The sequence below is a fragment of the Lepus europaeus genome, chromosome 9 (assembly GCF_033115175.1).
Source record: "Lepus europaeus isolate LE1 chromosome 9, mLepTim1.pri, whole genome shotgun sequence".
Taxonomy (NCBI): domain Eukaryota; kingdom Metazoa; phylum Chordata; class Mammalia; order Lagomorpha; family Leporidae; genus Lepus; species Lepus europaeus.
In genome coordinates this window covers 8,906,555-8,924,207 of record NC_084835.1, presented here as the reverse complement: position 1 = coordinate 8,924,207, position 17,653 = coordinate 8,906,555, and the positions used below count along the sequence as shown (strand labels likewise).

General features: G+C 51.7%; 1 protein-coding gene across 2 annotated transcripts in view; it reads left to right on the top strand.

The window, feature by feature from the left end:
• VGLL4 (vestigial like family member 4) overlaps nucleotides 1–17,653 on the top strand; it is a 171,507-nt gene that overhangs the window by 12,940 nt on the left and 140,914 nt on the right. For both annotated transcript variants that reach the window (XM_062200459.1, XM_062200460.1), the window contains exon 2: nucleotides 2,791–2,867. In XM_062200459.1, the coding sequence (XP_062056443.1) occupies nucleotides 2,804–2,867 (64 nt within the window). In that variant the 5' untranslated portion in view covers nucleotides 2,791–2,803. The remainder of the gene's footprint in view (nucleotides 1–2,790; nucleotides 2,868–17,653) is intronic.

The window sequence follows — 17,653 nt, the reverse complement described above, 5'->3', positions numbered from 1 at the left end:
CTTTGCGTCAGTGTGCCCAGTGCCACCAGGACAGTCGCCCGGGGCCTGCAGGCCGCTAAGCCATATCCTGCCTTAAGAAGGTTCAGGGGCTCCTTACTGCCTCTGAAGTCAGGCCCACATCCCCTCGGAACCCTCAGCCCTTCCGTGGTGTGGCTGGAGTCTGAGTTCCCCTCCTGTTACCCCCGTTCCTGCCTCACCGTCTTCCAGCCCAGTGCTGGCAGCTGTGGATGGATTCCTCCCTTCCCAACAACATTGAGTGTCACTTCTCTCAGAGGCGTAGGACTAGCAGTGTTCTGGATTTTAGATTTTTTCTTTTCATATTTTGGGATATTTGAGCACATATAACGGGACATCTTGAGGATGAGACACAAGTCTAAACATGAAATTCATCATATATCATATTCACCTTACACACCAAGGCTGAAGGTATTTGTCTACGAGAGTTTTAGCACACCTGTGTTTTGACCGTGACCTCTCAGGTGGGGTCAGGTGTGGAATTCTCCAGTTGTGGCGTCATGGAGGTGCTAAAAAAATGTCAGACTTGGAATTTTTGGGTTAGGCTTGCTCAGGCTGCAGTTAGGTCTTCAGAGGCTCAGCTTTAGGTCTGATTTTGGCACAACCTTGTCGGAATTCATTCGTATTTCTGTAAGATTTTGCTTATCACACTGCTTTGAATTGTTCATTTTGCCTTTACCCAGTATGTGGGGACTTGAGAAAGTTCAGGGCAAGTGGACATAAGGTTGATTTATTTATTTGAAAGATGGAGTTACAGGACAGAGAAAGAGAGAGAGATCTTCTGTCTATCCACTGGTTCATTCCCCAAATAGCTGAAACGCTTAGGGCTGGGCCAGGCCAAAGTCAGAAGCCAGGATCGTCACCTAGTTCTCCCACGTGGGTGCAGGGGCCCAAGCCCTTGGGCCATCTTCCATTACTCTCCCAGGAGCTGGCTTGGAAGTAGAGCAGCAGGGACTTGAACCTGTACCGTTGACATGCATGAATGTGAAGAATTTTTTTTACCACAATAAACTTTTAGTTCCGTTTTCCGTGAACATTATTAAATACACTGGTGTTTCGTAAAGTGTTCCCTTGGGTAAAAGAGTCAGCAGCGAAGTGTGAGATTTCGCATGATTTCTGCCTTGCTCGGGGCACAGCATTTCATGTTGAAAACACTGGAAGGTTATACACTGCTTGACCTGGTTTCCTTTAAGGTTCCTTGCACCTGCTTACTGAAGAATTTTCCTTTTTTTTTTTTTTTTTTTTTTTTAAGATTTAGATTTGTTTGTTTATTTGAAAGGCAGAGTTACAGAGAGGCAGAGAGAGAGAGATCGAGATCTTGCATCCACTGGCTCATTCTCCAAAAGACTGCAACAGCCAGAACTGCGCCGATCCCAAGCCAGGAGCCAGGAGCTTTTTCCAGGTCTCCCACACTGGTGCAGGGGCCCAGGGACTTGGGCCATCTTCCGCTGCTTTCCCAGGGCATAGCAGGGAGGTGGATCGGAAGTGGAGCAGCTAGGACTTGAGTCCCAAATGGGATGCTGGCTGTGCAGGCGGTGGCTTTACCCGCCACGCCACAGCATCAGCTCCAGCTGTAGAATTTTCTTTTCCTGCAAATTAGGAACATCCAGCATAAAACCCTGTGAATAAGTCCTGCTTTAACTAGGTTTCTTGCAAACACATCTGCTCCATAGATTTAAGTCCCCTAAAGGCAAATCCTAGGGTTTGCTCATTTTGCTTAGCACCTGGTAGATGTGGAATGAATCACACCAAGAGTGATGTCCCTCTGGAGGCCTGAAGTATGAGGACTGTAAAGAAAAGCTTGTTTGCCACATGTCGCCACTGACATGCAGGTAGCAGGTTCTCAGTGAAGAATGCCGGATAAATGCCGAGGCTGTGTGAAGAGATACAGTGAAAAACGTGTTTTCCTCAGTTGTTGCCCGGGTCAGTTCCCTAACCCAGAGACAGGAACTGAGCAAAAGGCATCTGCCTTCCTGGGATTCTCCTCCACCTTCAGTTTTTTTGTGTTTGTTGTTATGCTTTTATAGGTGTGCTGTAATTTCAGAAAACATAGTTAAAAGCAAAAATCCAGGCTTACTAAGAAAAATCATGCTGCTGGATAAATTGATGACAGAGGGTGGTGACCGTATGGTGTTCTACAAAACTTGACATTTGAAAACAGATTCTTGCTGGACTTCACATACCAGCAGCGTTACTCGTGGGATTCCCATCCTTTCTCGGGTGTTGTGTGCTCCAAGCTACAATTACACAGTCATAAAAAACCCCGTCCCCCACCCTCCACTACCTCCCTCCCTCCCCTACAGTGTAGCCGCTTCTCAGCGAGGGAGGCAAAAGAACACAACGGTTGAATCACAGCAACTGCTGTTAAAACTAATAAACTGACGGCCGCGGCCACAGCGGAAACCTCAGGGTGGTTGGGACTGCTGTGTTCGCAGAGCAGGCTTTGTTCCCAAACCTGCCTTTTAGTATGACTTGTGTCGGTGCAGGCATGTAGTGCGTTAGCACAAGCACTTGTACGCACAGGACGGGCATGAGTGTTCACGAGACCCCTGTCCCAGTCCTGACGCGGAGCTGCTTCCTGGAGTTGGCAGAGTTGAGCTCAGTTGACAGAATGGAACCCAGCCCCTCTCTCCCGACCCAAGTCTGCTCTGTTGCTCCCCGTGGGAAGAACTTCACCCCTGCAAGAGCAACTTAGCTGGGGTGGGGAATTCGTCCCCTCAGCCACGAGAATTCTAGACGAGTTCTGTCTAAATTCTGGTCTGCTTTTCCTTCCAGGCTCCAACCAGGAATGGAGACGCCCCTGGATGTGCTGTCCAGGGCAGCCTCTCTGGTGCACGCTGACGACGAGAAACGTAAGTCAGGATCCGCCTCCCAGGGCTCTGCCCGCCGCCCTGTCACGCGTGCCGTCTCGTGGCCACACGCTTCTGCTGGATTTCCCTGGAGGGCACTGTGTGGCCTCCTCAATCCTGCTTCCAAGTGCAGAACGTGTGGCTCTTCCGGCTGTTCTCTTGGGGTGCGACAGCTTGCACGGTCAGCTCCAAGGCCAGCTCCCTCTGCGTGAGCTATCTCAGGAGCCTGGAGACATAGGCGTTGGTTGCTAGACTGACCGACCTGCAGAGAGCTAGAGATGGAAGAAAAGAAAATCATCCCAGGCCACCCGCGGCCTTGGAAGTGTGCAGGACGTGTCCTGATGCAAAGCATTCGTGGACATTGTATTTGCACAGCTGGGGGAGAGCAGTTACTGGGGGAGAAACCTGTTCCCTGCAGTGGTGGGGGCAGGGCAGCTGGGAGAGACCGCTCAGCCCCCTCCCCCCCAGCACCCTGCAGTGATGTCCCTGCTCCTCCTGAAGCGTTCCTCGTTTTAAAAGTTCTGTTCAAAGTCAGAAGTACTTGTTTCACAGTGTACAGGAATAATTTATTTACTTATTTATTTGAAAGGCAGAGTTACAGAGAGACAGAGGCAGAGAGAGAGAGAGGTCTTCCATCTGTTGGTTCACTCCCCAAATGGCTGCAACGGCTGGATCTGGGACGATCTGAAGCCAGGAGCTTCTTCCAGGTCTCCCACATGGGTGCAGGGACCAAGGACTTGGGCCATCTTCTACTGCTTTCCCAGGCCACAGCAGAGAGCTGGATCAGAAGTGGAGTTGCTGGATTTCGAACTGGCACCCATATGGGATGCCAGCACTGCAGCCGGCGGCTTTACCCACTATGCCACAGTGCTGGTTCCAGGAATGGCTTATATATGGGAATAATGGAAAGCGTTCTTTTCCTAAACACGGAGATAGTAATAAAAGGAAGATTAAGGTTGTGGGGCCGGCACTGTGACATAGTGGGTAAAGCCACTGGCATTCCATATGGGCTCTGGTTTGAGGTCCGGCTGCTCCATTTCCTATCCAGCTTTCTGCTATGGCCTGGGAAAGCAATGGAAGATGGCTCAAGGTTTGGACCCCTGCACCTGCATGGGAGACCAGGAAGAAGCTCCAGGCTCCTGCCTTTGGATTAGCCCAGCTCCGGCCATTGTGGCCACCTGGGGAGTGAACCAGCCGATGGAAGAGCTCTTTTTCCCGCTCTGCCTCTGCATCTCTGTAACTCTGCCTTTCAAGTAAATAAATCTTTAAAATATAATAATAGTAATACTACTACTACTACTAATAAAAGGGACCATTCAATATCTTTAAAAAAAATTAAGCTTGTGCTCTTAGGCGTTGAAACTTCTTGGGGATGAGCGGCCTCCTGGTTTGCTTGGTCAGGGATTGGTGGCCTGGAAAGTGCCTGTTCCCAAGGCGAATGCTGCGCCGTGGTACTCACTGTCGGACTGGTTCTTTCCAAGCCTCTGTGTGGTGACTTGAAATGACTGCACCTGCTTACAAACTGTGCCCGTTGTGGGTAAGGCGCCGACCGCTGCCTTCAGCTCTTGGAGGGGGCTGTCCTGCCTTCTCCCCCCTGGCCTTGGCTGGTCCCTGATGGGATCACCCACTATCACCTCTGCCACGAGGCTGTCATTGCAGGAGCACCTGTGTGAGATAGCCTTTAAAGTTTCTTCTCAACCTCTTGAATAGCTCGTGTTAATTTAGCTCTTCACTGTGGGGAGAGTGTAACTACCCCTGATGACCAGGTGTGGCTCAGGGCAGCCGAGTGTCTTTCCTCAGGACGCTGAGCTGGGGAGTGGTGGCCACGATGAAGGCTGTACCTCAGCCACAGAGAGCTCCCTGTTGCCTCCGAGGTTGCTGTGGACGGGGCCGACCCCAGAGTTGGTGTAGTTCACTTGGAAGTTTTGGTGTAAGGTCATATTCTGAATTTGTCTAGTTTATAATGCCCAGCTTTAGTTAGGATAAATAAAACACAATACTGTTCACACAAATAAAAGTTAGACATGACTTCAGGGCAGGGCAGCCCTTTGTGTCCTTGGTGGGTAGAGTGAGAGAAGACTTTCTTAATTTCTTCTTTTTTTAAAAAAAAGATATTTATTGGCCTGCGCCGCGACTCACTTGGCTAATCCTCCACCTGCGGCGCCAGCACCCAGGGTTCTAGTCCTGGTTGGGGCGCTGGATTCTGTCCCGGTTGCTCCTCTTCCTGTCCAGCTCTCTGCTGTGGCCCGGGAAGGCAGTGGAGGATGGCCCAAGTGCTTGGGCCCTGCACCTGCATGGGAGACCAGGAGGAGGCGCCTGGCTCCTGGCTTCGGATTGGTGCGGCGCACTGGCCGTAGCGGCCATTTTGGGGGTGAACCAACGGAAAAGGAAGACCTTTCTCTAAAGAATAAAAAAAAAAGAGATTTATTTATTTGAAATCAGAGTGGTAGAGCAGGGGGAGAGACAGAGATAAACATCTTCTGTCTGCTGGTTAACTCCCCAAATGGCTGCAAAGACCAGGAATGGGCCAAGCGGAAGCCAGGAGCCTGGCACTTCTGGGTCTTCCATGTGAGTGTAGGGACCCAAGGACTTGGGCCATGCTCTGCCTCTTTCCCAGGCTACAGCAGAGAGCTGGATTGGAAGTGGAGCAGCTGGGACTAGAACCGGCGCCCATATGGGATGTTGGCACTGCAGGCGGCGGCTTTACCTGTTATACCACAGTGCCGGCACCTCCCCCCACTTTGTTTTATGTTGCCTTTCCTCTGCCCACTTTGTTATGCTACCTTCTCAGGTTCTTTCCTAAAGTCTACCCTCAGGATCCTCCCGTTCCTGGTTCATTCCTGGTCTAGCCTGCATCAGCTGAGGCTGGATGAGACTGAAGCCAGGAGCCGGGAACTCAGCCCAGGTCTCCCATGTGGGTGGCAGGGACCTGACCACTTGAGGGGTCCCCAGCTGCCTCCCATGTGCATGTTAGTGAGAAGCTAGCATTGGAAGCGAAGCCACGACTGTAGCCCAGGCGCTCTGATACGGGCTGTGGGCATCCCAGGTAGTGTCAGCACTGGACCGAGTGCCTGTGCGTCACTTGTTGAAGTTGTAGGCTAACTACATTCTGAAGTCAGTGAGCAGTGATTGAACACTTAAGCATACAAGAATGAAGAAGGGGAGTGGTGTTTAGTTAAGGAACCCGTATCCTGTATCTGAACACTTGGGTTTGATTCCTGGCTCCAGCTCTGGAGTCCAGTTTCCTGCCAAGGTAGATCCTGGGGGCAATAGTGATGGTTCAAGCTGTTGAATTCCTGCTACACTTGTGGGAGGATTTCTGCAGCTGACGTTGTCACCCAGCAGGTTAAGCCACCGCCTGCAATGCCAGCATCTCTTACAAGCACCGGTTCATGTCTTGGCTGCTCCACTTCCCATCCAGCTCCCTGCTGATGGGCCTGGGGTGGCAGCAGAACATGGCCCAAGTCCTTGGACCCCTGCACCTATGTGGGAGACCCATCTAGAGTTCTAGGCTCCTGGCTTCAGCCTGACCCAGCCTCAGCTGTTTTGGCCATCTGGGGAATGAACCAGCGGATGGAAGATCCTCTCAGTCTCTGTCTCTGTAATTCTGCCTTTCAAATAAATAAACACATTAAAAAAAAAAATGTGTAACACCTGGATTGTGTAACTGGCTCCCAGCTTCACCCTGGCCCAGTCCTGGATGTTGCTGGCATTTGGGGAGTGAACCAGTGGATAGGAGATCTCTTTGTCTCTCTTTGCCTTTGTGGAGCTTGTGAGTGAGTTTCTGTGGACTTCTGCAGCTGTGAGCGCGGGAGGGGGCGATGGGCGGGTGTACTTGTTCAGTGAAGGACATACTAGGCCTCTTTGGGGCCTGCTGGTTGGGAGAGCTGCTTTCTGAGCACGGGATGATCCTGCCCAGGGGAAAGTCGACGCTCGCTTTCTCCAGTAGTGTCAGGCAGAATCAGGGCTGATTAAGGACTCTGGAGAAAATTACTGGAAAAATGGCATTATGAAAAACCTATGCATGAATTTGAAATTTTTTTGTATTAAGCTCATCTTTTTTTTTTTTAATAAAAGCAGAGTGGTTTTTTTTTTTTTTTTTTTTTTTAGAGATTTATTTGTTGATTGAAAGAGTTACAAAGGGAGAGGGAGAGGTCTTGCTTTGCTTCTGCTGAATCACTCCCTAACTGACTGCAGTGGCTGGGGCTGGCCCAAGCTGAAGCCAGGAGCTTCATCCTGGTCTCCCATGTGGGAGGCCGGAGCCCAGGCACTTGGACCATCTGCCGCCGCCTTCCCAGGCCATTAGCAGGAAGGTGGATCCAAAGTGGAGCAGCCAGGACTCGAACCAGTGCTCATATGGGATGCTGGCATCGCAGGTGATAGATTGACTTGCTGTACCACAATGCCGGCCCCTAAGCTTGTCTTTTAATTCCATTGTTTTATGAGCTTTTTGTTGTTGTTGTTGTTCATAGGTGAGATTTTATTGGTTTCGAGAATCAGCACACACATTTTAATTTGTACACAGTTCTTAACATTCATACCAAAAATCTAAAAAGCCATGAATTGTCATGGTTTTTTTTTAAAAGCTACTTTAGTGACTTTCCAGCTTCAAGTTTGGAAGCAACTCTTTCTTAAGAGGCTATCAAGTACAAGTATCTTCAAAGGGTGCTGCTACGTAAATCCCACCCATTCAGTTTAATATCATAAACACAACATACTCACATTTTTAATCTCTCACGGCATATTAACAGAATCATTAGGAAAACTGGGCTACCACAACCGAAGACACAACAAGGAGAGGTTTTCCGTAGAAAAACAGTTCTACTAAACAACATGGGAGAAATAATTGAAAATATTCAAGACAGATTAAATGCACAATTGAGACTCCAAATTGCCATTGAGTATGTGTTGTATTGTAGGATATAAAAACCACCCCACCTGTGGAATATTAAGCTGAAATCCAAGACAGTCAAAGCCTCCAAAAATTCAATATACAACTGTTCTCTCGTTGTACCAAAAAACAACCAGCAAATGATTTCACCTCTTAAAAAAATTTACATTTAAAAATTGGGATGAGGTGGGTTTCTCCCCCCCCTTTTTTTTTTTTTTAAAGATTTATTTATTTATTTGAAAGTCCGAGTTGCACAGAGAGAGGAGAGGCAGAGAGGTCTTCCATCCACTGGTTCACTCCCCTATTCTTGGGCCATCTTTCACTGCTTTCCCAGGCCATAGCAGACAGCTGGATCAGAAGTGGAGCAGCCAGGACTCGAACTGGCACCCATATGGGATGCTGGACCTGCAGGCGGTGGCTTTACCCACTATGCCACAGTGCCGGCCCCTTCTCTCCTTCTTAAAAATGTTTCTAGAGCTACTAAAAAACTTACATTTAGGGACCAGCACTGTGGTGCAGTGGGTTAAAGCCCTAGCCTGCAATGCCGGCATCCCATATGGGTGCCGGTTTGAATCCCAGCTGCTCCACTTCTGTGTGTGTGTGTTTTTTTGTTTTGTTTTGTTTTTTTAAATGACAGGCAGAATTAGAGAGAGAGAGACAGAGAGAAAGGTCTTCCTTCCGTTGGTTCACCCCCAAAATGGCCGCTGTGGCCGGCATGCTGTGCTGATCCGAAGCCAGGAGCCAGGTGCTTCCTCCTGGTCTCCCATGCGGATGCAGGGCCCGAGCACTTGGGCCATCTTCCACTACCTTCCTGGGCCACAGCAGAGAGCTGGACTGGAAGAGGAGCAACTGGGACGGAATCCGGTGCCCCCACCAGGACTAGAACCCTGGGTGCTGGCGCCGTAGGCAGATTAGCCTAGTGAGCCGCGTTGCAGGCCTTTTTTTTTTTAAACAGGCAGAATTAGACAGTGAAAGAGAGCTCCACTTCTGATCCAGCTCTCTGCTGTGGCCTGGGAAAGCAGTAGAAGATGGCCCAAGTCGTTGGGCCCCTGCACCTGCGTGGGAGACCCAGAAGAAGCTCCTGGCTTCTGGCTTCGGATTGGCTCAACTCTGACTGTTCTGGTCATTTGGGGAGTGAACCAGTGGATTGAAGACCTCTCTCTCTCTCTCTGGCTCTACTTCTCTCTGTAACTCTGTCTTTCAAATAAATAAAATAACTCTAAAAAAGAAAAAACACCTTACATTTACAAAACAGTTGATAAAAACATCCCCCTGGCTTTACAAGAAGGGAGAAGGGACCACTGGTAGCACATGGTGGATGATGTTGATCAGACTTGGCTTCTTCCGCTTCTGCGTCATCAGGGCCGGGACGCTCCTCATTTGCAGTTGCTCTGTTTTCTGCAGGCGAGTCTTCTTCAGCTTCTAGGGGAGCAGCTCAACCTGTTTGTCCTGTGCCTCTCTCTTCCCCCTTGCATGCGCTTTTTTTTTTTTTTTTTTAAATTTTTTGACAGGCAGAGTGGACAGTGAGAGAGAGACAGTGAGAAAGGTCTTCCTTTGCCGTTGGTTCACCCTCCAATGGCCGCTGCGGCCAGCACACCGCAACGATCCGATGGCAGCAGCCAGGTGCTTCTCCTGGTCTCCCATGGGGTGCAGGGCCCAAGGCCTTGGGCCATCCTCCACTGCACTCCGGGCCATAGCAGAGAGCTGGCCTGGAAGAGGGGCAACCGGGACTTCATCGGTGCCCCGACCGGGACTAGAACCCGGTGTGCCGGCGCCAAAAGGCGGAGGATTAGCCTAGTGAGCCGCGGCGCCGGCTGCCTTGCATGCGCTTTCTGCTGCCTTCTGCTTCATGATCGCCGCCTTGGGCTTCGCCGACAGCCGCGCCGACCTCCTCTTGGGTGCCTCCTTCGCCCTCTCTGCAGAGCTGACCTTCCTCTTGGGCATCTTGGCGGCCGGGAGGGTGCGTGCTGGGTGCCCGCGGGCCGCGGCGGGCCGAGAGCCTTCGTGAAGCTGGGCTGCCTGGCTGCTCTCACGAGCTGTTGAGAGACCGTTGTCCACGTGTCCGGCCAGCGTCCTCGCTGAGTGGGCTTTATTCTGGGCATACTTCAGGTGACTCCGTGGTGTAGGCATGGGTGGCTCCATTCTGGAATCCCTCTGTCACAGCTTTGGCCTCTAAGGATTGGGGTTTGTGTTGAAAAGAGAGGAAGGAAGTTGACAGATACCTGTAATCATAAGATTAACATGTAAGCGACAATTCTTTGAAAATTGCTTATTTGTTTATTTTTTTAATTTTTTTTTCTGCTTGAAAGCCAAAGGTAGAGAAAGAGGAGAAAGAAAGACCAAGTCTTCCATCCACTGGTTCACTCTCCAGTTGCCCACAATAGCTAGGACTGGGCCAGGTGGAAGCCAGGAGTCCTGGAACTCCACTCTGGGTCTCCCATGTGGTGGCCCAAGCACGTGGACCATCTGTCTGCTGTCTCCCAGAATGTTTTAGCAGGAAGGTGGACCAGAGCAGCATAGCACTCTGATGTGGGATCTGGGAGTCCAGAAGGCAGCTTAACCCACTGTGCCACAACACCCACGCAGTGCAGGCACATTTTTGGGGGTGTGTTTTCACTGTCAAGTGTGCAGGGCCCCAAACCCGGGCATTGCACTTTCTGTCACCCAGTACAAAAACAAGGCGTTCTTACGTAGCGTGTGGAGGTTCGTGCAGAGTTGAACATTAGGTTGCATGTCTTTCAGCAGACGGCTGAGCCTTATCTGGCCTGGGTCAGCCTGACTCAGCTTTCTCTGCCCTGGATTACCTCAGTTCCAGCTTTTGTTAGGGACTGCTCTTGGGCTTTCGGGGAGGTCGACATTCTCTGACACTCAGAAAAGCCTTGTGTGTAATCTGATTCGAGCGTCTGAGTACAGATGGAAAAATGTTGCACTACTCCAGATCGGTTTCCCGGCTCATCCAGTGACCTAGATGATGCTGTCTGCCTTGCCTTGGCTCCCGGAGACCCGAGACTTGGGCATTTGGGAGGACGTTATTGTTTGAGCGTTTTGAAGAGAACCAAGGGTGTGATGCCCGATAGGCTGGAGGCTTCGTTACGTCTGCGAGCGGAGAACAAAAGAAATAGCTGAACAGTACACCAGCGAGCTGAAGGCCCCAGTGAAAGGGGTATTTTGTAGTCACACAATAGCCGCGTATCTGGATGGCCCAGAAGGAAGGAGTTTACTTAAAATACTCATCCCACCACTGGAGAGAGGCGCTGATCTAATCAGGCCCAGGGTAGTCCTGGAAGGTCCTCACTGAGCACAGCTTGGGCTCAGGTCTCCTGTGCTCCGGGAGCCTCTGCTATGGGTGGTGTCCATGCTCCCTCGGGCAGAGCCCGACCTTCTCTCCTGTGTCTTAGTGGAAGACTGGACACAAGGAGAGCGCGGGGCACTTCACCCCGATGGCTGACCACCTCGCTGCAAGGTATGCTGGGCACCGTCCGGCCCGTGGGCCCTATGGGACCCGTGAAGTCATTCGGTCTGGCCCTGCCAAGGCCACCGCAGTGGGGACCTGGGGGTCAGTCCCTCTGTAGCAGGCTCATTTCCAAGTTGACAATTTTGTGTGGCGCGCGCATGGTGTTATAAATAGCCACATGGCCCTTGGCAGGAGGAAGCTTCCCCACCCTGCTGCAGAGCGATGTTTATGAAGTGTGTTGTCTGCGGCGGTTTTGTTCTTGCGTCTTTGGACCCTAAGACCTCCTCGTACCCTCTGACTTCCTTACCTAGATGAAATGATTTTGCGTGAAGAATAACTTGGTTTTTCAGGATGTTTCGGGAGAGTACAGTCCTTGTTCTGAATAGGCAGGTGTTCAGACAGAGCGATGTGGCTGGCGCTAGGGAGCTGGAGAAACCGGCGAGCAGAAGCTGAGCCCTGCTCCTAGAAATTCCCCACCTGTGTGCTCGGTGAGGCTCCTCAGTGACGAAGCCCTGGGGCGAGAGTGTAGCCTGGTGTCCCAGCTCCGAGTCCCGAGCTTGGGCTCCCAGCTCTGCTCCTGACCCCAGACCCTGGGAGGCGGCCGTGGTGGGGTTCTCTCATCCCTGTGGGCGACCTGGATCGCATTCCCAGCTCCCAGCTTCCTCCTCAGCCAGCCTGGGCCGCTGTGAGCGTTTGAGGAGTGAACCAGCGGATAGGAGCTCGCTGTCTGTCTCTTTTTTTTTTTTTTCCCTTTTAAAATGAAAAAATGGGTGTGACTGTAATCCTTCCAGGTGGGGAGTCCCTGGGAACTCAGCCGTCAGCTGCCATGGGCACTGAGGCCCCAGCCGGTGGAGTATTTCCGTGTATCTGGGTTGGACTCTACTTTGCCTTAAAAGGGGAAGAAACCTCCTGACAGATAAATTATAAAATAGCCATTTGCACTCGAGTTCTCACATGTTGTTCTTCAGAGAGCGTGGCGACTTTGGCCAGCGTGGTGTCAGTAAGGGCCGCCCCTTAGCGGGTCAACATTCCCGCCTTCACCTGCATCGGTGGGGCCGCCTCCCGGCCCCTCTCCCTCTTCTCTCGGCATCTGGCTCTGGCTTTGAGACGTCTTCGACCTGGCTCACGGGAGAAGAGCACACTCCATGCCCTCTTGTACACTCCCTGATAGAACCCTCTGGAAGTCACTGGCGCCGTCCCCTGCCGCCTCCCAGGGGCTCCTTAGCAGTGAGCTGGCCTTGTGGCTGCACTTGGTCACTGCTTTGCTGATTTTTACCCTCACATCCTCAAGTGGTTGAGGGCCTTGGCTCACAGTGTGGGTCGTTTCCCAGCTGATTGTGAACCTGGGCCCTTCTCCCCCGTGAGAGATGACGCCAGTCAAATCCGCAGAATTCTTAGAGGGAGAGACACGTCCTGGTTGGAGATGCTGTGTCTGTGACGCACCTGCTCTGGAACCGGGTCACCAGTGGTTTCCGTCCCCCCCTTCCTGTACCGTGCTCGTGTGCTCTGTGTGTCTGTCTGCACATGCATGTGTGGTGTGTGCAGCATTTCCTGGAAACGTTTCAGGCTGTTAGGGAGGTCCCTTACTCCTGACTGCTCAGAATGAGCACATTCTCTTACATAACCGCATGTGGTTGTCTTTATTATAATAAACTTACTTAAACATGAAGGCGCTTCAAAAACCTTGTGGGAGAAATGGAATTAAAAGTATGAGTTTATTTTGGGGCAAAAAAATTTTTTTTGAAATCCATGCATAGTTTTGTCAGAATGTGCATTTTCAATGTCTTAGTTTTTTTTTTATTAGCAGCTTTTTTTAAAAAACACTTTGTTTTTTGTGTGTAGAACTCTGTTGTAGCCGCAGCTGGAGCCTGGGTCCTCTGCCCGGAGACCGCGGTGCTGGTCAGTGAGCTCCTGAGAGGGAGACTTAGCGAGCACCGTCTCCTTCCAGAGGTGGGGGTCAGGTGGCCGTAGATGTTGGAGATGGCCTCAGACGTGGCCTTGCCCGAGCTGTGCAGGGTGCAGTCGACATCACTCCCAGCCGTCAGCGGCTGCCCCCTGGGGATAGGGCTGAGGTGATGCCGGGCCTCTGGGAGTGGGGGTGAAGTGAGGCGCCCCCTGTGTGGGACTTGCCCATCTTGCTCCCCTACCGGCCTCTGTGCCATCTGCACCGTGGGGAGCTTGGCCAGGGTGCTGGCCTCTCGTTGGCTGCGGCTACTCCCTTGGATCACCTCATGCTCAGGCCGGCAGGGCCGTTGTAGTCCCAGGTGGTGACAAATGCCTTAAACCCCGTCCCGGGCCCCCAGGAAAAGCTCAGTGACTTCAGGCTCCTTGATGGGCGGGGAAGAGCCCTGTCTCCTCCAGAGACTGGATTCTCCTGTCCTCGACTGCTGACCCATCTTGGTGACAGGGAGTCACTCCTTGCCCTCAGCCTGGCCACTGTGAGCTCCATGGCCTTAGCCCCAGCCCTGACCCTGGCTTCAGCTGTGGCCCTGGGTGCCTCTGCCAAAGCCACTGTGGAAGCTTCAGGCCCTGTTGGGGGCTTCCTGCTTCACCGGCGTCATTGGCCATTTGGGTGTTCTCTTGCAGAAAGAAACATTTTTCGCACCGAAGTAAACTCGTACTTGTGATTCCATTTTCCCGTATGCCTTTTGAAGTACCCTCATATGTATGTATGTATGTATGTGTATGTGTATGTATGTATGTATGCATGCATGTATGTGTATGTATGTGTGTATGTGTATGCATAAAAATGGGCACAGCATTAGGCTTACAATTCTCTTACAGCTTTGTTGACTAGAATACATATATGTAAGTTGAATGCAGCTACTGAAGGTTAGTAATAGATGGTGATCTGTTGTAGCTGGTGTGGGATCCACAGCCGGCACGCTCAGTTTGAGTTTTATACCCTGTTAACACACCCCCCCCCATCACTTTTTTTTTTTTTTTTGTAAGATTTGTTTCCTTGAAAATCAGAGCAGTTACACAGAGAAGAGGAGAGAGAGGAAAGAGATCTACCTGTTGGTTCACTCCCTAGTTGGCCACAGCAGCCGGTGCTGGGCCAGGCCAAATCCAGGAGCCTGGAGCTTCTTCAGGGTCTCCCATATGGGTGGCAGGGACCCAAGCTACCTTCTGCATTTCCCAGACCATTAGTGGAGAACTGGATTGAAGTGGAGTAGCTGAGACACGAACTGGACGTTGTGATACTGCCATCTCAGGAGAAGGCTTTACTGGCTACGTCACAATGCTGGCCCCCAACATCAGTTTTTATCTTGCAAACTGTTATAAAATATTTTATTATACAGATTGTGGTTGCATAATTTGAATTTTTGTTAGTTTGCATGCCTCAGTTTCTTTTTTTTTTAATATTTATTTATTTTATTTGAAAAAGTTACACAGAGAGAGAAGGAGAGGCAGAGAGAGAGAGAGATCTTCCATCTCCTGGTTCACTCCCTGATTGGCTGCAATGGCCAGAGCTGGACCCATCTGAAGCCAGGATTCAGGAGGTTCTTCTGGGTCTCCCCCCGTGGGTGCAGGGGCCCAAGGACTTTGGCCATCTTCTGCTTTCCCAGGCCATATCAGAGAGCTGGATGGGAAGTGGAGCAGTCGGGACTCGAACTGGGCCCATACGGGATGCTGGCACTGTAGGTTGTGGCTCTACCACGACACCACAGCGCCAACCCCTGTGTGCCTCGATGTCCAATTAGGTTTGTTTCGCTTTCTCATTAGACTGATGGGAATGAAAAGCAAGCACAGCCCCTGCGATCATTTGGCAGTGCTTGTTTATGTAATAGGCTTCCCACTCAGAGTGGGATTATGTCCGATTTCTAAAAAGATTCTCAGCTGGGGTGAGCTTTTGGCCGGGTGTTAAGCTGCTGATTTGGACACCTGCATCCCGTTTTCGAGTGCCTGGGTTTGAGTCTTGGATCTGGTTCTGGTTCCAGCTTCCTGCTGATGCACACCCTGGGAGGCAGCAGGGGATGGCTGAAGCACTTGGGTCCCTGCCACCCCCGTGGGAAACCGGGATGGAGTTCCTGGCTCCTGACTTTGACCTGGCCCAGGCCCAGCTGTTGGGATTTGAGGAGTGACTCTGTCTCTCTTTCTCCATCTGTCTTTCAAATATTTTTAGTATTAAAAAAAAAGTTCTCACCAAAATAACACAGTAAAAATTTCTCATAGACCCTGTACACTCTGTGGACCACAGTTTAATTGGTACTGTATATCTCATTTAGTTCTCCCAACAGCCCTAGTAAGTATGTAATCATTAGTCCAATTTTATAGGTAAGGAAACTGAGGCTTACATAGCCCAGCTAATTGGCCCAAGGACTGCTGGCTGGGGCTGGCAGAACTGAGCTCTGGATGGAAGCGGACCATCCGAGGCCTGAGCGCTGGATGCCTCTGCTTTGTGTCTCTCCAGGTAGAGGGCAGGAAAGACTTTGTTGATTAGAGAAGAAAACCCACAACGAAATGAGCCTTGTGTACTGCCTCCGCTACTCCAGCAGCAAAGAGGTTTTCATTTGGAACAGTGTTTGTCCAGTGAAACAGCGTTTCCCAAACCCTGCCTGTCCCCTCCCCTCCCCGTAGGACTGGAGCTGGCCTGGAATTCCAGGTGTAGCTCCGCCTCCTCCCAGGTGCTGGGACTCCGGAGCAGGCTCTGAGCTCTTTGTGTTGAGCTTCCTCTGCTAGCCAGTGCCTCAGGCCACTCCCGGGAAGTGACTTGGTTCAGTGACCACTGGCTGCTTCACAGTTGGAGCGGTGTGGGCAGGGTGGGCATCGGGAGGCGACCCGAGGCTCCGTGAGTGTGTGGTGGGAGAGGGCTCTCTTCCCTTGTGCTGTGTGCCCAGCACGGACGAAGTCGCCGCTGGAGTGGAGGAATTCATTGACTTCCCCCGCAGCAGCAGTGGCCCTCACCATCACTGTCGCCGCTGAGAGTGCAGATTCCAAGGAGCGCGCTGCTCGTCTGGTGGCATTCGCAGTTTGCAGGGCGCTTGGGTTGGAGTCTCTCACAACCAGAGCTTTCCCAGCAGCTCAGGCGGGAGGTGTCGGAGGAAGAAAGGGAGCTTGGAGAAGCTGATCGAAGATTCAAGGAAACAGCACGCAGACTCTTCCCTGCCTCGGGCCCTCACACACAGTCCCTGCTGTGGTCTGCTTACTGGTGCGCAAGTGCCATCTGGTTGTGCAGACTTCTCGGGGTGTAGCTCGCTGTGTCTTGGGGAGCTCTGTCCTCTCACTGGACCCATGCTGTGCCTCCTTGTGCAGGTTTTTAAGATCAGGAGAGACCTGAGTGCTGTCCAAAGGGTCAGGCCACTGCTGTCTTTGCTGTCTATCACTGTTGTCTTTGTCCAGTCACTGCTCTCTCATGCACAGCAGTAGCGAGAGCATTATCTGCCAGACGCATAAAACAGGAGAGGGGTGCCAGTGTGTGCTCCCCTGAGCCCTCCTCAAGGCGTGCCCAGAGCTGCAGTCTGAGTCCCAGGGCAGGCATCTGGTATCTAACCCGGAGGGCCGCCCTCCAGAGACAGCGCCTGTGTCCACCGCCAGCCAGCGGCTCTGCCACCTGTATAGTTTAAAGTCAGATCAAGTTAGCATAATAGGTGTTGTGGAAAATAAAATGGCTCACTAGTTAGCATAATAGATGTTGGAAAGAGATGCTCCTCAGATGCTTAGAGATGGTGGTTAAATTTCCTTCCATTGGCTGTGTTTACCTTTTAATTCACATAGAAATGTTGGAGCTGTTGCAGTGTTCAGCTAAACAGAGTCAGGAGTGCTTCCAGGAAGAGCTTCCTTTTTCTCCCCCTGCATCTCTGCCCCCTGGGAGTCAGCGGCCTCCCCAGCGTCTGGCTGGGGGTCCCTGCGCAGGCAGCCATCCCTGACGGGATCCGTGCCTGCCACGTGCCGCTGCTGCTGTCTTCGCCACACCACCTGTCCTCTGCTGAGGTCAGCTTTGGTGCAGCTCAGCGAGGGGGAAGAAAGGAGGTGGGCTAGGCTGGTGAGAAGTGCAGGGTCAGCCGCGGTGAGCCAAGGCCCCTTCCTCCTTTCCAGGGGCCCCTGGTACGGTGCCAAAGCTGGTTGGAGAGCTGGTGGCCTCTGACCGCTGACTTCTGCCCCTGTGGGAGTGTGTACCCTGAGGCCAGTGCTGCTCCTCAGGGCTCTGGGGTCCCTATTCCTTCCCGTTCAGATTTTCTGTTGCCAAAACACAAAGGCCCCATCTTTGCCGGGTCCTCCTTTGCTTTCCGGGAGATTGATGTTGTGCGTGTGGAATGCTGGCTGACTTGGCACTTGAGGTGGATGTAATTTGTAGAAGCAATACATTTGGGGTTCACACTGCTGGAGGAATTGGGTCAAGTCTGAGAAAATCAAACTGCTACATCCCCAGCGGCTTTGGATTTATGGCAGCAGCCTTCTTATTGGATCACGTTCTTGATTCCTTGTAGATGAGTGAATAAA